At 41.2% G+C, this 16,409-nt stretch overlaps 1 protein-coding gene across 1 annotated transcript in view; it reads left to right on the top strand.

Moving 5' to 3' along the window:
* Positions 1-329: 329 nt before the first annotated feature.
* The window catches only part of LOC124115155, a 38,950-nt gene continuing 22,870 nt past the window's right edge, over positions 330-16,409 (top strand). Inside the window, exon 1 of the mRNA XM_048389562.1 lies at positions 330-756. Within this exon, the coding sequence (XP_048245519.1) occupies positions 621-756 (136 nt within the window). The 5' untranslated portion in view covers positions 330-620. The remainder of the gene's footprint in view (positions 757-16,409) is intronic.

Below are 16,409 nucleotides of genomic sequence, written 5' to 3'. Positions count from 1 at the left end.
AGCTAATATATGGTCTCAGCGATCTTCCATGATTGACAGCACAAAGAATAGGTAAAGCCTATAGATTTAAATACACACATATTAAACCTTCACCAGCGATTATAATAAGGCACACTATAGACTATGGCTCAGCAACTTGAGGCAAGGACAATACATTAAGTATACAGATCTGTGTGACCTTACGTTTTTACCTGTATTATTACAGTTAGCCTATGAGGCACAAGGAGCACGGCGATGTGTATGTGGTCGGTTTTGTTAAACATGATCCCATTCTTGTGTACCGCGATCTGCATAAATAAACAACTCGGCCGGAGCACCAAGCAACGTCTAAAGACGAAAGAGCATTCCATTTGGAAGTCGCCTTTGACCGTGCTCAATATTGACAGTGCAATGTTGAACGGTAAATCACAGAAGTACTCTTGAGATCTTAGACACTCACAAAAGCCAGCTACGAGCAACAAACAGACGACTGTGGATTGCCAGCCGCGATCTCGATATTTATCGACCCTGTAACGAGACGTAAACGAGATCGAGAGTGAAACTGACAATATTACTTCATTTGACGTCTGCTACGGCTGTGAGCAGACGACATCTGCTTCCAGCGAGGACGATTAGGCAAGATGTCTAACCCGTTTATGTACGATAAAGTTGTGTCGGTTATATCAAAACCACCCGAAAAGCGACAGGATTTTGAGGTTCACACACTTGTGTCATGGTTTCGGAAAAAGTCTCAAATGTGTTCACAACTGAAGACAGGTGAGTGACACTACCAAGACGGTTGACATGGAGGACACACCTCTTTGGCATTCATTTCCAGGAACATTGCTTGTGTTTTGTGTACGTGGGTTGCCATGTTCCTGTTCTTGTTCGTTGCTAGATATAATACCTTGACATGTTGCAAAACTTTGTTTAATGACGCTGTAGTCTTCAGTTTTGACGAGGAGAATATTAATATCTGATTTGTAAACAATTGATGATTCTTAAACGGTAACATTATTGAATTAAGAAACATTAGTTTTGAACCCCAAATGACATTACTGTGTCGGTTTCATGGGTTTTAAATATTAGTCATAAGGATATTTTAATATTCAATTGTATAAATTCAAAGTCATTCACACAAAACACTGTTTCTATAAACATTGTATCGTAGCATTTCCCTGTGTTCACTGGAAGGTTCAAAATATAAATAAAAACCGACAAAAACATTTCCTTAATAAAAACTCTATTAAAAGCATGGTCCGTTAGACTATTCCGACTATATGATAATGATGTGATTATGAATCACTGTCAAATAGTGTTCGCGAAAAGGTGACCGTACCCTGCCTCACAGGTGACACTCATCACAAACACATGCAAAGGCAAGTCATTTGGAAAAAAACCCCGGAAACATATGGTTCAAGTCGAAATACGGAATCGGACTTAATGTTTGTCACTGATGCTCCAGATTTGTAAATGTCCCCCACATGTCTACCATAAAACCTTTTGAAAGTTTTGCCGAGGTATTGATTATTATAATCTTGATCAAACATCTTTTCAGCATGAGTTGATAAGAATTTTATCGTTACAAAAACGACAGGAAGAACACCTTACAGAGGTTTATAGGACAGAGTGAATTGTTACATATAAGCACACATGAAAACCCCGACCACTCGGAACATAACCAAGTCATAATTACGCCAGTCAGTGATAAATTGTCACACTTAAACCCTTCTATTCAATGTATCTCGTGGCGATAAAACACAGAATGAGTGCAATGATTTATCAGGATCTAAATAGATTCCTGTGGTGCATTTTTCAAGGTAATGAAATTTATTACTTATATACCTCCTGGCAACACAATGGTCAACACAGAGTCGTGTATACTATATGTTCATATGAGACTACCGCTGACGCATGTTACAGGTGGGTCTTTGAGGATTGACAGTGCATGTTTTGTGTTGATTTTAAAATCATAAAAAGTCAAGCCTAATTCTTTATAAAGTCGAGTGTTTCCGTTTGGTATAATCACGGACCTATACAAGTCCGTGGTATAATCATTCAGACAGTTGAGTGCAGGTGACAGAAACAAATTCGCTCGTTGCTTTCTCATAGCTTATATTATAGGCAAAGGTATTTATGAATGAAGAGCATAGATCGTGCAAGTATGCAAGCTATTGTTGACAATATAGTTGTTACAGTGGGAGTGATAATGTAGAGGGCGCCATGCGTATATGAACAAAAGTCTTTACCCTTGGTTGTTTATGAACGTGTGCACGTACGCATTAACACGCGGAATTGCATCTATGTTTAGAAGGTGGGAGAGTGATCGGTTGGATCATGATTATAACTATACCACTGTATTTGTGTGAGTTGTAAACTCTATGAATCCCCATTACACATTAAACACCGTGTTACGTTAAGATCTGTTTTATTTTCCGTACAGGTTCTTTTAAATATAAAGCGGTCGAGATAGATGACAAAGTTTCTATGTTTATGGTGAAACCCTTTTTGTACGACCCGGTGAGTCCAGTCACTTTACTTTCTAGGCAATTTCAGTTTAGACGGTAATAGTTAAAATGACATTGCTACATGCGCATGTGTGGCTTGATAATCCAGGAATCTAATATTCAGGAGGTGTGCGTGCGTGCGTGCGTGCGTGCGTGCGTGCGTGCGTGCGTGCGTGCGTGTGTGTGTTCCTGGTCCACTGAGACACCATGCCGCAGTTTGACACCCCACTCAGACACGGTATACTGACCCCGAGCCGACCAGCCCCTGTTTTAGCCCCTTAATGCTGAGCGCCAGGCAGGGTAACAACAAGTACCATCTTTTAACGTCTTTTGGTATGACCGAACGCTGTATGGGCGGACGCTCTGCCCACAGGGCCACGGTGGCGGTCCCTGTAGAAACGCCGCACTCAACTATTCCAGCTATATGTCATTTGTTGCGGCAACACTATGTTACGGAATGACAATCATAAAATATTTTTGGCACACCGAGGTATGAGGAATTAAGAATAATCGATTCACTGTTATTAACTTGTCCTACAATGACAACGACATTATTCCCAACTGTCTATGGAAACACTTTTGTCAGTCTCATGAACTTTACACTATATGAGGTAAATATTCGATCATTTTTAGTAATAAGCCTTTAAGTTTACGCTTTCTTTTGTCCGCGCATGTCATATATACACTGCCGGACAAAAGAAAGCATACACTTGAAAATTTGATTTCACAAAAGAAGTAAATTATATATGTTAGAAAATGAAAAGTTTGATTGTTTATTGTCATCAGAAAATACGTCTTAGAAAATACTGTTGCTCTTTGGCAAAACAATTTTATTTGTTTCGATGTTATACTATGACGTCACGTTGCTAAATTAATTTCCGCAAACAATCACAACACTAAAACAGTTGGAGTGTTTTAGCTCACAGTGAGAATTATTGAAAAATAATTCCCCCACACCATGCCCCTCCGGGCAATATCGTTAAATGAATAATAATTTTACTGAAGCGTTCTGTGAAATATGGTTATGATAAACTGTAGTGACAAGCTAAATTTAATGTTTGATAAATTGGGCTGCACGAACCTCGAAATCAATCAAACAAGCTTATTTTCAAACTGTATCGCCTATAATCCGTTTCAAGATGAATTTGGAAGTCAAGCTAAAGACAGCCCGGCATATCTAGCCTCACATTCCCCAAATAACTAATAACACCAGCTCTAACCTAAGCGGTATGAAAAATATAGAACGCGATGGTAGAACTAATGAAATTTCCTGTGACATAAATGATACATTGGACAATCGATACCCTTACAATGTACTACCGAAAAATATTCTGTCGTGAAAATGCTAGATCAAGGGTGTTCCATGAACCAGTCAGAGCATAGATCCGTGATCATCAGTTTAAGAAAGCTTGGTTCACATCTTCGTACACCAGAACATACCTGTCGTCCAGTCATTCGCTCGATTACAACGTATAGTTATAACTTGTACAGCAACAACTGGAAGCTGATAAAAACTAACGGTAAACGTTAATCAATGTTTCTCGCCTCAAGCAGTGCGTAAAACTGCTTTCACGTATTGATCAGTGCCACCCGTCAACTGCCCATCCATTCCGGGGAGAAGGGCCTGTCAGGGGGGATGGAACTGCGAGGGCGACGAGGCACAGTTTGTCTGAATAAACACAGATTCGTGCATGTGTTTCTCATACTGGCCCAGAGTCAGTGAGTGAGTGAGTGAAGGAAGGTTACATCCGAGTTATCACCATTAATGTTATATCCCGGTAGCCTGTGACTACTCGAATGTTATATCACGGTAGCCTGTGACTACTCGAATGTTATATCACGGTAGCCTGTGTGACTACTCGAATGTTATATCACGATAGCCTGTGACTACTCGAATGTTATATCACACTAGCCTGTGTGACTACTCGAATGTTATATCACGGTAGCCTGTGACTACTCGAATGTTATATCACGGTAGCCTGTGTGACTACTCGAATGTTATATCACGGTAGCCTGTGTGACTACTCGAATGTTATATCACGGCAGCCTGTGTGATTACTCAAATAGTATATACTGGTATCCTGTTACTACTCAAATGTTATATCACGGTAGCCTGTGTGACTACTCGAATGTTATATCACGGTAACCTGTGTGACTACTCGAATGTTATATCACGGTAGCCTGTGTGACTACTCGAATGTTATATCAAGGTAGCCTGTGTGACTACTCGAATCTTACATCACAGTAGCCTGTGTGACTACTCGAATGTTATATCACGATAGCATGTGTGACTACTCGAATGTTATATTACGGTAGCCTGTGTGACTACTCGAATGTTATATCACGGTAGCCTGTGTGATTACTCGAATGTAATATCACGGTAGCCTGTGTGACTACTCGAATGTTATATCACAGTAGCCTGTGTGACTACTCGAATGTTTTATCACAGTAGCCTGTGTGATTACTCGAATGTTATATCACACTAGCCTGTGTGACTACTCGAATGTTATATCACGGTAGCCTGTGTGACTACTCGAATGTTATATCACCGCAGCCTGTGTGATTAATCGAATGTTATATCACGATAGCCTGTGTGACTACTCGAATGTTATATCACGGTAGCCTGTGTGACTACTCGAATGTTATAACCCGGTAACCTGTGTGACTACTCGAATGTTATATCACGGTAGGCTGTGTGACTTCTCGAATGTTATATCACGGTAGCCTGTGTGATTACTCGAATGTTATATCACGGTAGCCTGTGTGACTACTCGAATGTTATATCACGGTAGCCTGTGTGGCTACTCGAATGTTATATCACGGTAGCCTGTGTGATTACTCGAATGTTATGTCACACTAGCCTGTGTGACTACTCGAATGTTATATCACGATAGCCTGTGTGACTACTCGAATGTTATATCACGGCAGCCTGTGTGATTAATCGAATGTTATATCACGATAGCCTTTGTGACTACTCGAATGTTATATCACGGTAGCCTTTGTGACAACTCGAATGTTATAACCCGGTAACCTGTGTGACCACTCGAATGTTATAACCCGGTAACCTGTGTGACTACTCGGATATTATAACCCGGTAGCCTGTGTGGCTACTCGAATGTTATAACACGGTAGCCTGTGTGACTACTCGAATGTTATAACAAGGTAGCCTGTGTGACTACTCGAATGTTATAACCCGGTAGCCTGTGTGACTACTCGAATGTTATAACCCGGTAGCCTGTGTGACTACTCGAATGTTATAACACGGTAGCCTGTGTGACAACTCGAATATTATAACCCGGTAACCTGAAACTATTCGAAGGTGAACAAAACAAACGAGTGGTTGATAGCTCCGCTTCATGTATGCTGTTATTCAACAATAGCACATTATGATCATCGTCATGCTAATCTGATATAGCTTGGTACGTCGATGACAAAAAGCGTGCCCGATGCTATTCTTATTTGGACTTGTACCAAATGTTCCCGTCATTTTAAATGAATAATTGATTTGTCTTTGCATGTGTTTGTAATGGGCTCACCTTTTCGTGAAAACCTGGTATCTTTACTATTTCATAGTGCTTCATAAGCACATGCTCATGATATAGTCGGAATTGTGCAATTGACTGTTTTTGGCAGAGATTTCTTATGAATATGGAAAGGGTTTTTTCGCTTATATTTATCTAGTTTAAGTCAATCAAAAACATTTACATGGATAAAATGCATGAATTATGACATTATAAAGCTATATTATGACTTTGGGACAATATATATACAAAATTCATATTATTTAGGATTATTACGCACATATAATTTCAATTGCGTTATCAGTGTTCAAATGAAGACAACCCTACGACAGGACGTCACAAGACAGGTATTATTATTTAGATTGCAATAATATGTAGGAGATTATATATTGGGACAGGGTGGGTTGTTGCTTATCTTATTGGTCTTATTGGCAGAGATAATTAATAATATCATAACTGAATGTTCAAAAGACAGGTATATAGAAGGACGATATTTACAACGACATTAATAAACAGAAAAATATTATAAAATCTAGCAACACGTCATGCCACAATATGAACAGTAGGGCTTTATTTGTATAATCTATGAGTGACACACACATAATGTCATTATGGTCGTTTCAAGTACCAACTAACACCCAGACGATTTATGGTTTCATTGGAGAGCTGTTTTTAATGAAGGTGGCAAGCGTGACTAGTGTTCCCCGCACTCGTGCAATGTATATATCAAGCACAAGGGTGAAATTCAGATTGGATGGTGGATATTTTACTGCCAAGAGCCTCACAGGTAACGGAGGCGTGACATTTAAGGTTTAGGGCACACAAAAGCCTTGTGCAGTAACGTAACAAATCCCACACAAAAGACTCCAGCTGCAAATTTCCTGTTTTATTGAACAATTCAGTCGGTGTTTAACATATTTTTTCGTGATTATCAAAGCAGCTGCAGGGCTACGATAGTTCCGGGAAATTCATCAGCTCGGTGCAAAATGTGGATTCATAAAAACTGTCTGAAAAACGTACGGGAATGATCTACTTAAAATGATCTATAACGTTTAAAACGATTTATAACATTGGTATATTATAAGGGTAACGCTATTTTTCAGGGCATTATGATTTACAGAAGCCCGAGGTCTTCCATTAACTGCCCGACGAAGGAGGGCAGTTGAAAAGACCGAGGGCTTCTGAAAATGATAATGCCCTTAAAAATAACGTTAGCGTTATTATAGCTAAAATGGATAGAATTTGTTATCAAATAAAACTAAGCAACAATATCGGTTTTGAAACATTTACTGCAATCAACACACAAGGAATGTCACTGACCCACTTTTACTAATATGGAAACGTCAGAGAACAAACCAGATGACGTCACTATTAAACACCAATATGACGTCACCTAACAACGGGCGTGATAATGGCTCATCGTCAAACAATATGAGGACATGATCAAGTTATAGTGTCCCTCTAATATAAGGGTAACGCTCTTTTTCAGGGCATTATCATTTACAGAAGCCCGAGGTCTTCCATTAACTGCCCGACGAAGGAGGGCAGTTGAAAAGACAGAGGGCTTCTGCAAATGATAATGACCTGAAAAAGAGCGTTACCGTTATTAAAGCTAAAATGGATGGAATATTCTATCAAATATAAAGAAACAACAACATCGGTTTTGAAACATTTACTGCAATCAACGCGAATGTCACTGACCACATTTTACAAATATGGAAACGTCAAAGAACAAACCAGATGACGTCACTATAATACGTGACGTCATTTTCTCTACCCTATGACGTCACCCAACAACGGGCTTGATAATGGCCCGTCGTCAAGCAATATGAGGGCATTATCAAGTTACAGTAGCCCGCTCATTTCTGATAACGTGCGGGCGGTTTAATGATAATTCTATCCATTTAAGCTATAATTTCTGATAACATGCAGGCGGTTAAGGATAATTCTAAGATAGGTAATCGTGAATGCCAGACTCTAATGTCACTGGATATATTGTGACACATGCGTTATTAGAGCTTGTAGCTAATTAACAACACAGGCTACGTGTTTATAACATCTATTGTCATACATGCCAGTGTGTTATTACCGACAGATCAATGAATGTCCGTGACCACATTGTAAGATGACGCATGGGGTACAATAAACCTCGCCATACGCTAGGTCTGTGTATGGGAGAAAGTAAGCAGTTAATGGGAAATGACATGGGCCCAGCAATCGGCCTTGGCTGACTTGTCTACATTAGAAAATCATTTGTCCTTGCGTTCGCGTGCCAAAGTTAAGAAAGAAATGTTCATGTGTGAGACTAATGAGACCATATGCACACAATCTATATCACCAGACAAAACAAAGTTACTTTTATGGGATTAATCTAGGGGAATGTGGTTCGTTTCTCTGACATTGAACCGCATTGATAGCAATGATTGGAACTAGAGACCCTTCCTTATAAAAAAACACACTATTGTAACATCACCATCGAATTACCATTTCTTGCGTGTTTCATTTTAAGCAACGATCAAACATAGGTGTGTACTTTCTTTTGTCCGGCTGTTTATGTTCAGTTGTGCATGCCTATTCAAATATTTCTGTAAGTATTTTGATTTTGATTCAATGTAAATTTTAATATGACTAGGCACTTTCTTAGTATGTGTTTTTTTCTGTATTAACGAAATTATACAGTCGAGGTAATGAAGTGTTATGTACAAATATCAAACTAACTGACTCCGAGCAGTGTTGTGAGTACTGCTTGCCGCGGTAACACCCCTGTTCTTAGCCTTTATTTATGCCATGAACTCTGTGGCAACCACGCGAAATAGCGCTCTCAATGAATAACACGAATAAAGAAGCCACGACCACAATCTGTATCAGCATAAGTCCTTATTCATGCCGGTATAAGTTGGTCATACCTCTCACTCCCGTTTGGCCTTCCCCAGTATTGTGACAACCATTGAATGCAACGACCCGTGAACTAGAACACTGAAAATGCAAACGTGTCTATATATAGTTTGACGACGTTCAGTCTGAGAGCAGATGCCGGTATTTTTTCTGTCGCCTAACCCCTCTCTGACCCCCAGGGGCGGTCGGGTAGCCTAGTGGTTAAAGCGTTGGCTCGTCACGTCGAAGACCCGGGTTCGATTCCCGACATGGGTACAATGTGTGAAGCCCATTTCTGGTGTCCCCCGCCGTCATATTGCTTGAATATTGCTAAAAGCGGCGTAAAACCATACTCACTCACTCACTCTCTGACCCCCATACACCCTCTTACTATTGACACAGAGAGTGTTTGAAGGGAGAAGGGACAAACACATCCAAAGTCAACTTGATTAACGATACACATACAATAACACACCCCCAACTGTCATATATATGCCTTTAGATATCTGTGTACATAAACATCCATCCCACCACAATAACAAGGGACTTCAGACACGTGTATCTTGAAAGCGTCGATGTTTTTATCACACCAACGAAATGTAATGAACACGTTTAATCATGTTATTTCACAAGTAGTCTTACCTATCTTTAAACACGTACGTATCAATTAAAACACATCCTACTAAAGGATATCTGTTTTTGGCGTTTGTTAAATTATCCTATGTGTAGATGAATTGTCTGATTGTATTTGTTAGTCAGCCTGGTCGTGACTTTATTGAAAGGATTTACCTTTAGACCTTGTACAAACTCGGGGATGTCCCGGTCTTGTTAGAGTGAGAATTACCTATACAGACTTGGACTGTCAATAGAGACATGTCAAAAGGTTAAAAGTGTGTTTGCGTTTGTATTTAACATGGCGGTAAGGTCTGGTCCAGAGTTCAGGTAATGTGAAAATATCTCTAACCCGAGGGGGTGGGGTGGGGGGGTCGGGGGGGTGGGGGGGGGGTGGGGGTGGGGGTGGGGGTGGGGGGGGGGGTGTGGGGGTGGGGGGGGTGGGGGGGTGGTGGTGTGTGTGAGGGGTCACGGGTGGCCCAGTCGTCTAAGGCGCCGCGATTCGCTGTGCAGAGTTGTGTCCCTTGGGCACGCCAGAAACCTGTGGTCGTGGGTTTGAATCCCGCTTCGTCCCGATTATGTTTCTAGGTTCATCAGCACCATACCCGTGCTCGTGGGTTTCACCGAAGTGGTACACGTCTGAGACCTGCATCACTTCGGGCTTTCCTCCCACATTAAGCTGACACGCCGTGATATAACTGGAATACTGTTAAAAGCGGCGTTAAACTAACTGTATCCGAGGTAGCATTATAAAGCAGAGGATATCCTTTAGCGAGATGTTAGGTGAAATGGGGTTTAACGTGGCGTTAAAGGTGAGATGAGTTGAGGTGAGGTGAGGCGAAGTTTGGTGTGGTGAAATGTGGCCACTCAAGTCAGTAGACCAAAGTGTCATTAAGGAAGATCTGTCATAAATTGTTTTTTCAGTATTGTACAGACATGACGGAATAATGTATTGTTGACATGTGCATCGGCTACATGTTGAAGTTTTGTTTGTTTGTTTGTTTGTTTGTTTGTTTGTTTAATGCCGCACTCAGCAATATTCCAGCTATGTGACGGCGACCTGCAAATAATCTGGTTTGGACCAGACAATCCAGTGATTGACATCACGAACATAGATTCACGCAGATAGGATACGATGACATGCATCAACCACGTCAGCGAGCCTGACCACCCGATCCCGTTAGTCGCCTCTTACGACAAACATAGTCGCCTTTTACGGCAAGCATGGGTTTCTGAAGACCTATTCTACCCCGGATCTTCACGGGTACATGTTGAAGTGAATCTTTGCACGCATGTTGGGTAGGTGTCAACTTCTGACGAGTATGTACAGACATACCCAGGATCTGTGACTGATTTTTAAGTAATCGTTGCAACATTTTCGTGATTTAAATATTTGTTTGGTTGAAAAACATACAGACCGATGCGTACACAGAGGTTTCTGTGGCTCATAACTTTACTCAGACCTGATGAAAATAATACACGTACAGTGAAATCTTTATTGTCCAGACTTTATCCATCCAAAACTCTTGCGTTCTGGACGAATATAGGTCGGAGCATCTCAATATCTTTAAGAAAATATAATTCATTTATCTAGAGAGTTGTTAATCAGGCAGATTTCGTATGGGACGGAGACGTCCGGATAAACGGACTGTTTATGGAATCACATATGGCCATGCCCTGTCGGTACTCCAGCCACCCTTTATCTGCTTCATTTCCCACCCCTGATTACGGGTCGTGAACCCCCGACAAGGGAGAATTAAGAATGCATCAATCAAGAAACCCATCCATAATGACACAGTATGTAAATATATTCATCAATATTTTTACGAACATAGAACTGGTTCAAATAATAACACACTTGAAAATCACACTTGAGGGTGTAGACATGTCTTAAAAAATATATTTTCTTGATGACTGATGTTATTTTGCTGCTCCAGCCCTTGTAAACAGGTACTTAAACCTACTTGAGGCAATCCACGTAGTTGACTGTATGATCCCAGAGTGTGTCTAGGCCATCACTCAGGTGATTGTGCAAATCTAGAGTTGATCCAATTGATCACAAACGGCTTCTATCTGATCAAGTCGTGCGAACTTCCAGTCCCACATATCTCGGAGCGGGGAGTGTCGCCACGAACTGTGAAGTGCCAGTAGTTGATTGAAGAGCAGACTGGACGATTCCGTCCGTATCATATCAGTCGCTTGCTTCCATTGGCGACCATTTAACCATCTTGAGTGTAATACTTTTAATAAAATGGTATTTGTCCAACATATGAAATAATTATGCAATGTCCTGTTTACCAATTGAACAAATATACAATCATTATTATGTACAGATTAAAATATAAAATGCAGCAAAGAGGGTTTGGGTGATCCTGGCACAGGCTGGTTAGGCTCATCATCAGCTAAGGACCCTTGGCCACTCTACACGCGGGGGCACGGGTGGCCCAGTCGTCTAAGGCGCCACGATTCGCTTTGCAGAGTTGCGTCCCCTGGGCACGCCAGAAACCTATGATTGTGGGTTCGAATTACGGTTCGCCCCGATTATGTTTCTAGGTTTGTCAGCACCATACCCGTGCTCGTGGGTTTCACCGAAGTGGTAAACGTCTGAGACCTGCATCACTTCGGACTTTCCTCCCACATTAAACTGACGTGCCGCGATAAAACTGGAACACTGTTAAAAGAGGCGTTAAACCAGCTAACTAACATTTTTCGAACTAGCCATCATCAATCCAATCTATTTATCCATCCATCGGTTGTGTTTGTGTTCACTTGATCTCTTCACTATTGTCACACTTGTCTTCTTATCGTGTATTTGATGTTATCGTTTTCCAACTCGCGACAACTTATTGCAGTAGGTGTAAATTGCAGCTAAAGGGTGTTGATAACCCTTTCCACCAGCCGTTAAAGAAATCGAGTTGTCCCTCCCTCCTTAAGATGGGGAACTATTTAACAAAGTACCAAATGCAATGATTCATACGAATGTACACGAGTCATTTCAGTTGCAGCGTCGCATTAACACCGGAACCATTTCTGACTTGCCTATACATATGATAAAGCTAAATCCCACTGTGCAGTAATTAAAAAAAGTAAAAATATCACTGCACGCAGTCCACAGGATACACTAACAATAGTGATGTGATTACCCTCAACAGTTTTTAGACATCTCGGATTAGAGCGAATTTCTGAGGCTGAATACAGGTACCTTGGTTTGCCATGCCATGATGTGTTTTAGGAACGATTATGCTATACTCTAGCTAAATGATAAAATAAATATATTTTAAGGTATTTTATCAAATCGTACATAATATCTGAGGTGAGACTGGAAGAAAAGATCTGCCTTTCTGTCCGTAGCTTAGACTGCCATGTTTGTTTCAGTGGTCGCGATATCTGAGGTGAGACTGGTAGAAATGTATGTCTGTCTGTCCGTACCTAGGACTGCCATGTTTGTTTCAGTGGTCGCGATATCTGAGGTGAGACTGGAAGAAATGTAATTCTGTCTGTCTGTCAATAGCTTGGGCTGCCATGTTTGTTTCAGTGATCGTAATGGCCTCTTGCAGCTGGCAGTCGTAACGCCACATTTAAGAAAAGGAAACGGGTGACAATAAACATTCTGTCAATAACAGACCGGTTCCAGCAACCTGGCATGGACACTGGTTTATTTTGTGTGGGACTGGCAATAAAGGCAGTCAATATGTGACAAAAAGTTACTTTTCAAGTTACGCATAAAAATTGATTTTTCTCAAGGTCACGCGAAAATAAGTGTGAGAGTACAATTATGTCACCGAGCCCTTACCGTGTCACTTCTCGTCACCAGGAGTCGTGAGAGCTGTACAAGAAAGTCATGTTGGTCCAATATAAGCTTCTATCAATCCCAGATTCGCACATAAGCCGCCGGACAAACGAAAGTATACACGTGAGAAGGGGGATTTGACAAAAATATTACAAACGTAAAAAAACATAAGTATAGCTGAAAACAGACACCGAAACAGTGCAAAGGTAAAGTCTAAAACACAAATATGATACCAGAATGAGATACATCATCGTATAACCATGTCTTGTTTGTTTCCATTTTAGCCACCATAAGTGTGTGCTTTCCTTTGCCAGGCGGTTTAGCAAGAAACATGGTCACACACCATAGCCTTGTTCGTGGGTTCATTAACGTGCTGAACGTCTACGGGTTGCGTTAAACTTGTTTTTCCTCCTGACCGCATCCATGGTCTAGCGGTGGAGCGTCTGTCGGAGAGAGGAAGGTCCGGGGTTCTATCCCCGGCTGCAAAGACGTTAAAAGATAGTCCTAAGTACTTTTTGTTACCCTCCCTGGGGCTTGGCATTAAGGGGCTAAAACAAAGACGGTCGGCTCGGAGTCAGTATACTGTGTCTGTGTGGGGTATTCATGTTAAACTGCGGCCTAGTATCTCAGGGGGCTAGCACTAGAAATCGGTATTAGTCCGGACTAGTACAAGCAGCCAAACACACACACACACGTGCATGCAGGTCGCCATTCAACTACTCACTCACTCATTCGAGCTCTAGTGGGGATTCCGGGTCAGAATTGGTACCCGTAAGATGCGACTCTTGATCGGGTGATCAGGATGGCTAACTTGGTTTATTCCGCGTCATCGTGGTACGTTGCGCATAGCAATGACAATGACACAATCGCGAGCTTCTCTTTAACCTACGAATACAGGGTAAGAGGTTGGCGGAACTGCATTACGGTCGTCTCGTCTGAGACCACGGCTAGCACTGGCAGGAATCCATATTGGAAGTATTTTCGTGTACGTGACTATAACACGACACAACTCAACCGGGAGGGGTTAGCAATTCTTATAAAATTGTTTTACCTTTGCTTTGGGGAATATCTACCTTTTGTTTAGCACAGAATTATTTTTCAAACACAGCTGTCATGAACTGCTTTATTGTCGACTCGTCTGAGATGAAAACGGCCAGCACTGACAGGAATCCATATTGGAAGTATTGTCGTGCACATGACTATAACTCAACACAAGCCTACCCGGTCGCAAATTGTTCAGATTGATTTATCTTTGGTTTGTGGAATATCTAATTTCTGTTAAGCGCAGAATTATTCTTCAAAAACAGCCGTCATGTTGTACGAACTATATGCAGTGGGACTGCGCGTTACATGCTTCATAGTGATTTCACGCAATATTACTTCTCCATTACTGCCCTTGGTATTATGCAGTTTGCGAAATATGCCAAGTGGCTCCGAGTGCTTTACGACCCGCTGTCAATGATAACCTGCCCACGTGGTCAGCAGGGACACGCCCTGTACCACGGCGATCCTGCCGTAGTGGTTTATCCAGCAATAAGAGGTGTATGGAGATTTACCGTAGCAATTACCCGTAACGCCTAGTTGACCTCTGGTTATCAGTAATTACAACACCTTCCTGCACTGTCAACAGTTTCATTACGCCTGTTTATCACCGCTGAGAGTCGGGTCGTATTATTGGATAGTTACGCCTTTGAAGTGAAGTTTAATGTGTGTGTGTGTAAGTGATGTTTGATGTAAAGGAAAGCCATATTGATCGATAAAACTAGAGATAGCAATCAGTGATAGCTGTAACTGATGTGATGTAGCGAGGGGTTCTGTCTTGTGTGGTGATAAATGGTTGGCAACGCATATATTTCACATAAGTGCAATGGGGTAGGAGGGGGGAGGTTGCACACAAGTTTTAAGAGGGGGGGGGGGGGGGGGGGGGGGGGCAGGGGGCGTACTTAAAATCAACAAAATGTTGGTTGAATGCAACTAAATCATTCGTGAAACAACTTTCGTCAAATAATAAAATTATAATATTATTTGTGCTGAAATCATAGAGATTATATTATACGAGCATGTACGTCATGCTGATTTTACGAAGAAAGTGTCAAAGTTATTGTATACGACTTGTTAAGAACTCAGTCATTTCTAACCGTATGGCTATTAAATGTTCGTTATTAAAAGAATGATTGGCCATGTATTTTGTATATGGTAATCCGGTAAAAGAAAGATTGACCCTGTACTTTGTATATGGTAATCTGGTAAAAGAAAGATTGACCCTGTACTTTGTATATGATAATACAGTAAGAGAATGATTGACCCTGTACTTTGTATATGATAATACAGTAAGAGAATGATTGACCCTGTACTTTGTATATGATAATACAGTAAGAGAATGATTGACCCTGTACTTTGTACATGGTAATCTGACTAGAGAATGAGGGACCCACTGTTTTATATATGGTAATCTGGTAAAAGAAAAATTGACTCTGTACTTTGTATATGGTAATATGGTAAGAGAATGATTGATTCTGTTTGTATATGATGACTTGTCTGTCTACAAATCCTTCTTGTTCAATATTTATTGCCATCTTTGTACAACATGTTTCATAAGAACCGAGGGAGCTACCTATACCTGTCACCGGGCCGCCAGTCGTCTCCCGCCCGGCGCGGCCTGTCCATAAACACAAAGTATAAAATCACTCCACACAACACACAGGGATACGACATAAATTGTAGGCAGAACAACATAAGTGTTTACTTCTAGTCTTAAGATTAAGGTACGATGGCAAACACACTTAACCACTGTGGTGTATGCACAACAAACACGCGGCCATTGTCTCTAGGGCGTGATGAAAAGGGAGGGCTTAGGGCTGGCTGGATGTAGTTGTGATCACGCTGCGCAAACATATGATGGTATTACAAGTGAAATTGAAAACCTGGCCGGGACGAGAGCGCTCATTTAACCACACTAATGTCATGCACACGTGGCATTTAATCACATAGTTCCACTTAGGGCGACAACTTCAAAGAGAACCTGGATCAGCGTATGATATCTGCGTCTAATGTCATCGTCGTACTGGAAAACTAACTTTATATTAAGACAACGTTAAGACCTTGTTAATTGTTGCGTCTAATGTC

This window comes from Haliotis rufescens, unplaced genomic scaffold (assembly GCF_023055435.1).
Source record: "Haliotis rufescens isolate VD_foot unplaced genomic scaffold, xgHalRufe1.0.p SCAF_8, whole genome shotgun sequence".
Lineage (NCBI taxonomy): Eukaryota > Metazoa > Mollusca > Gastropoda > Lepetellida > Haliotidae > Haliotis > Haliotis rufescens.
The sequence above is the reverse complement of the archived record's forward strand: the minus strand, read 5'-3'. Positions and strand labels throughout refer to the sequence as shown.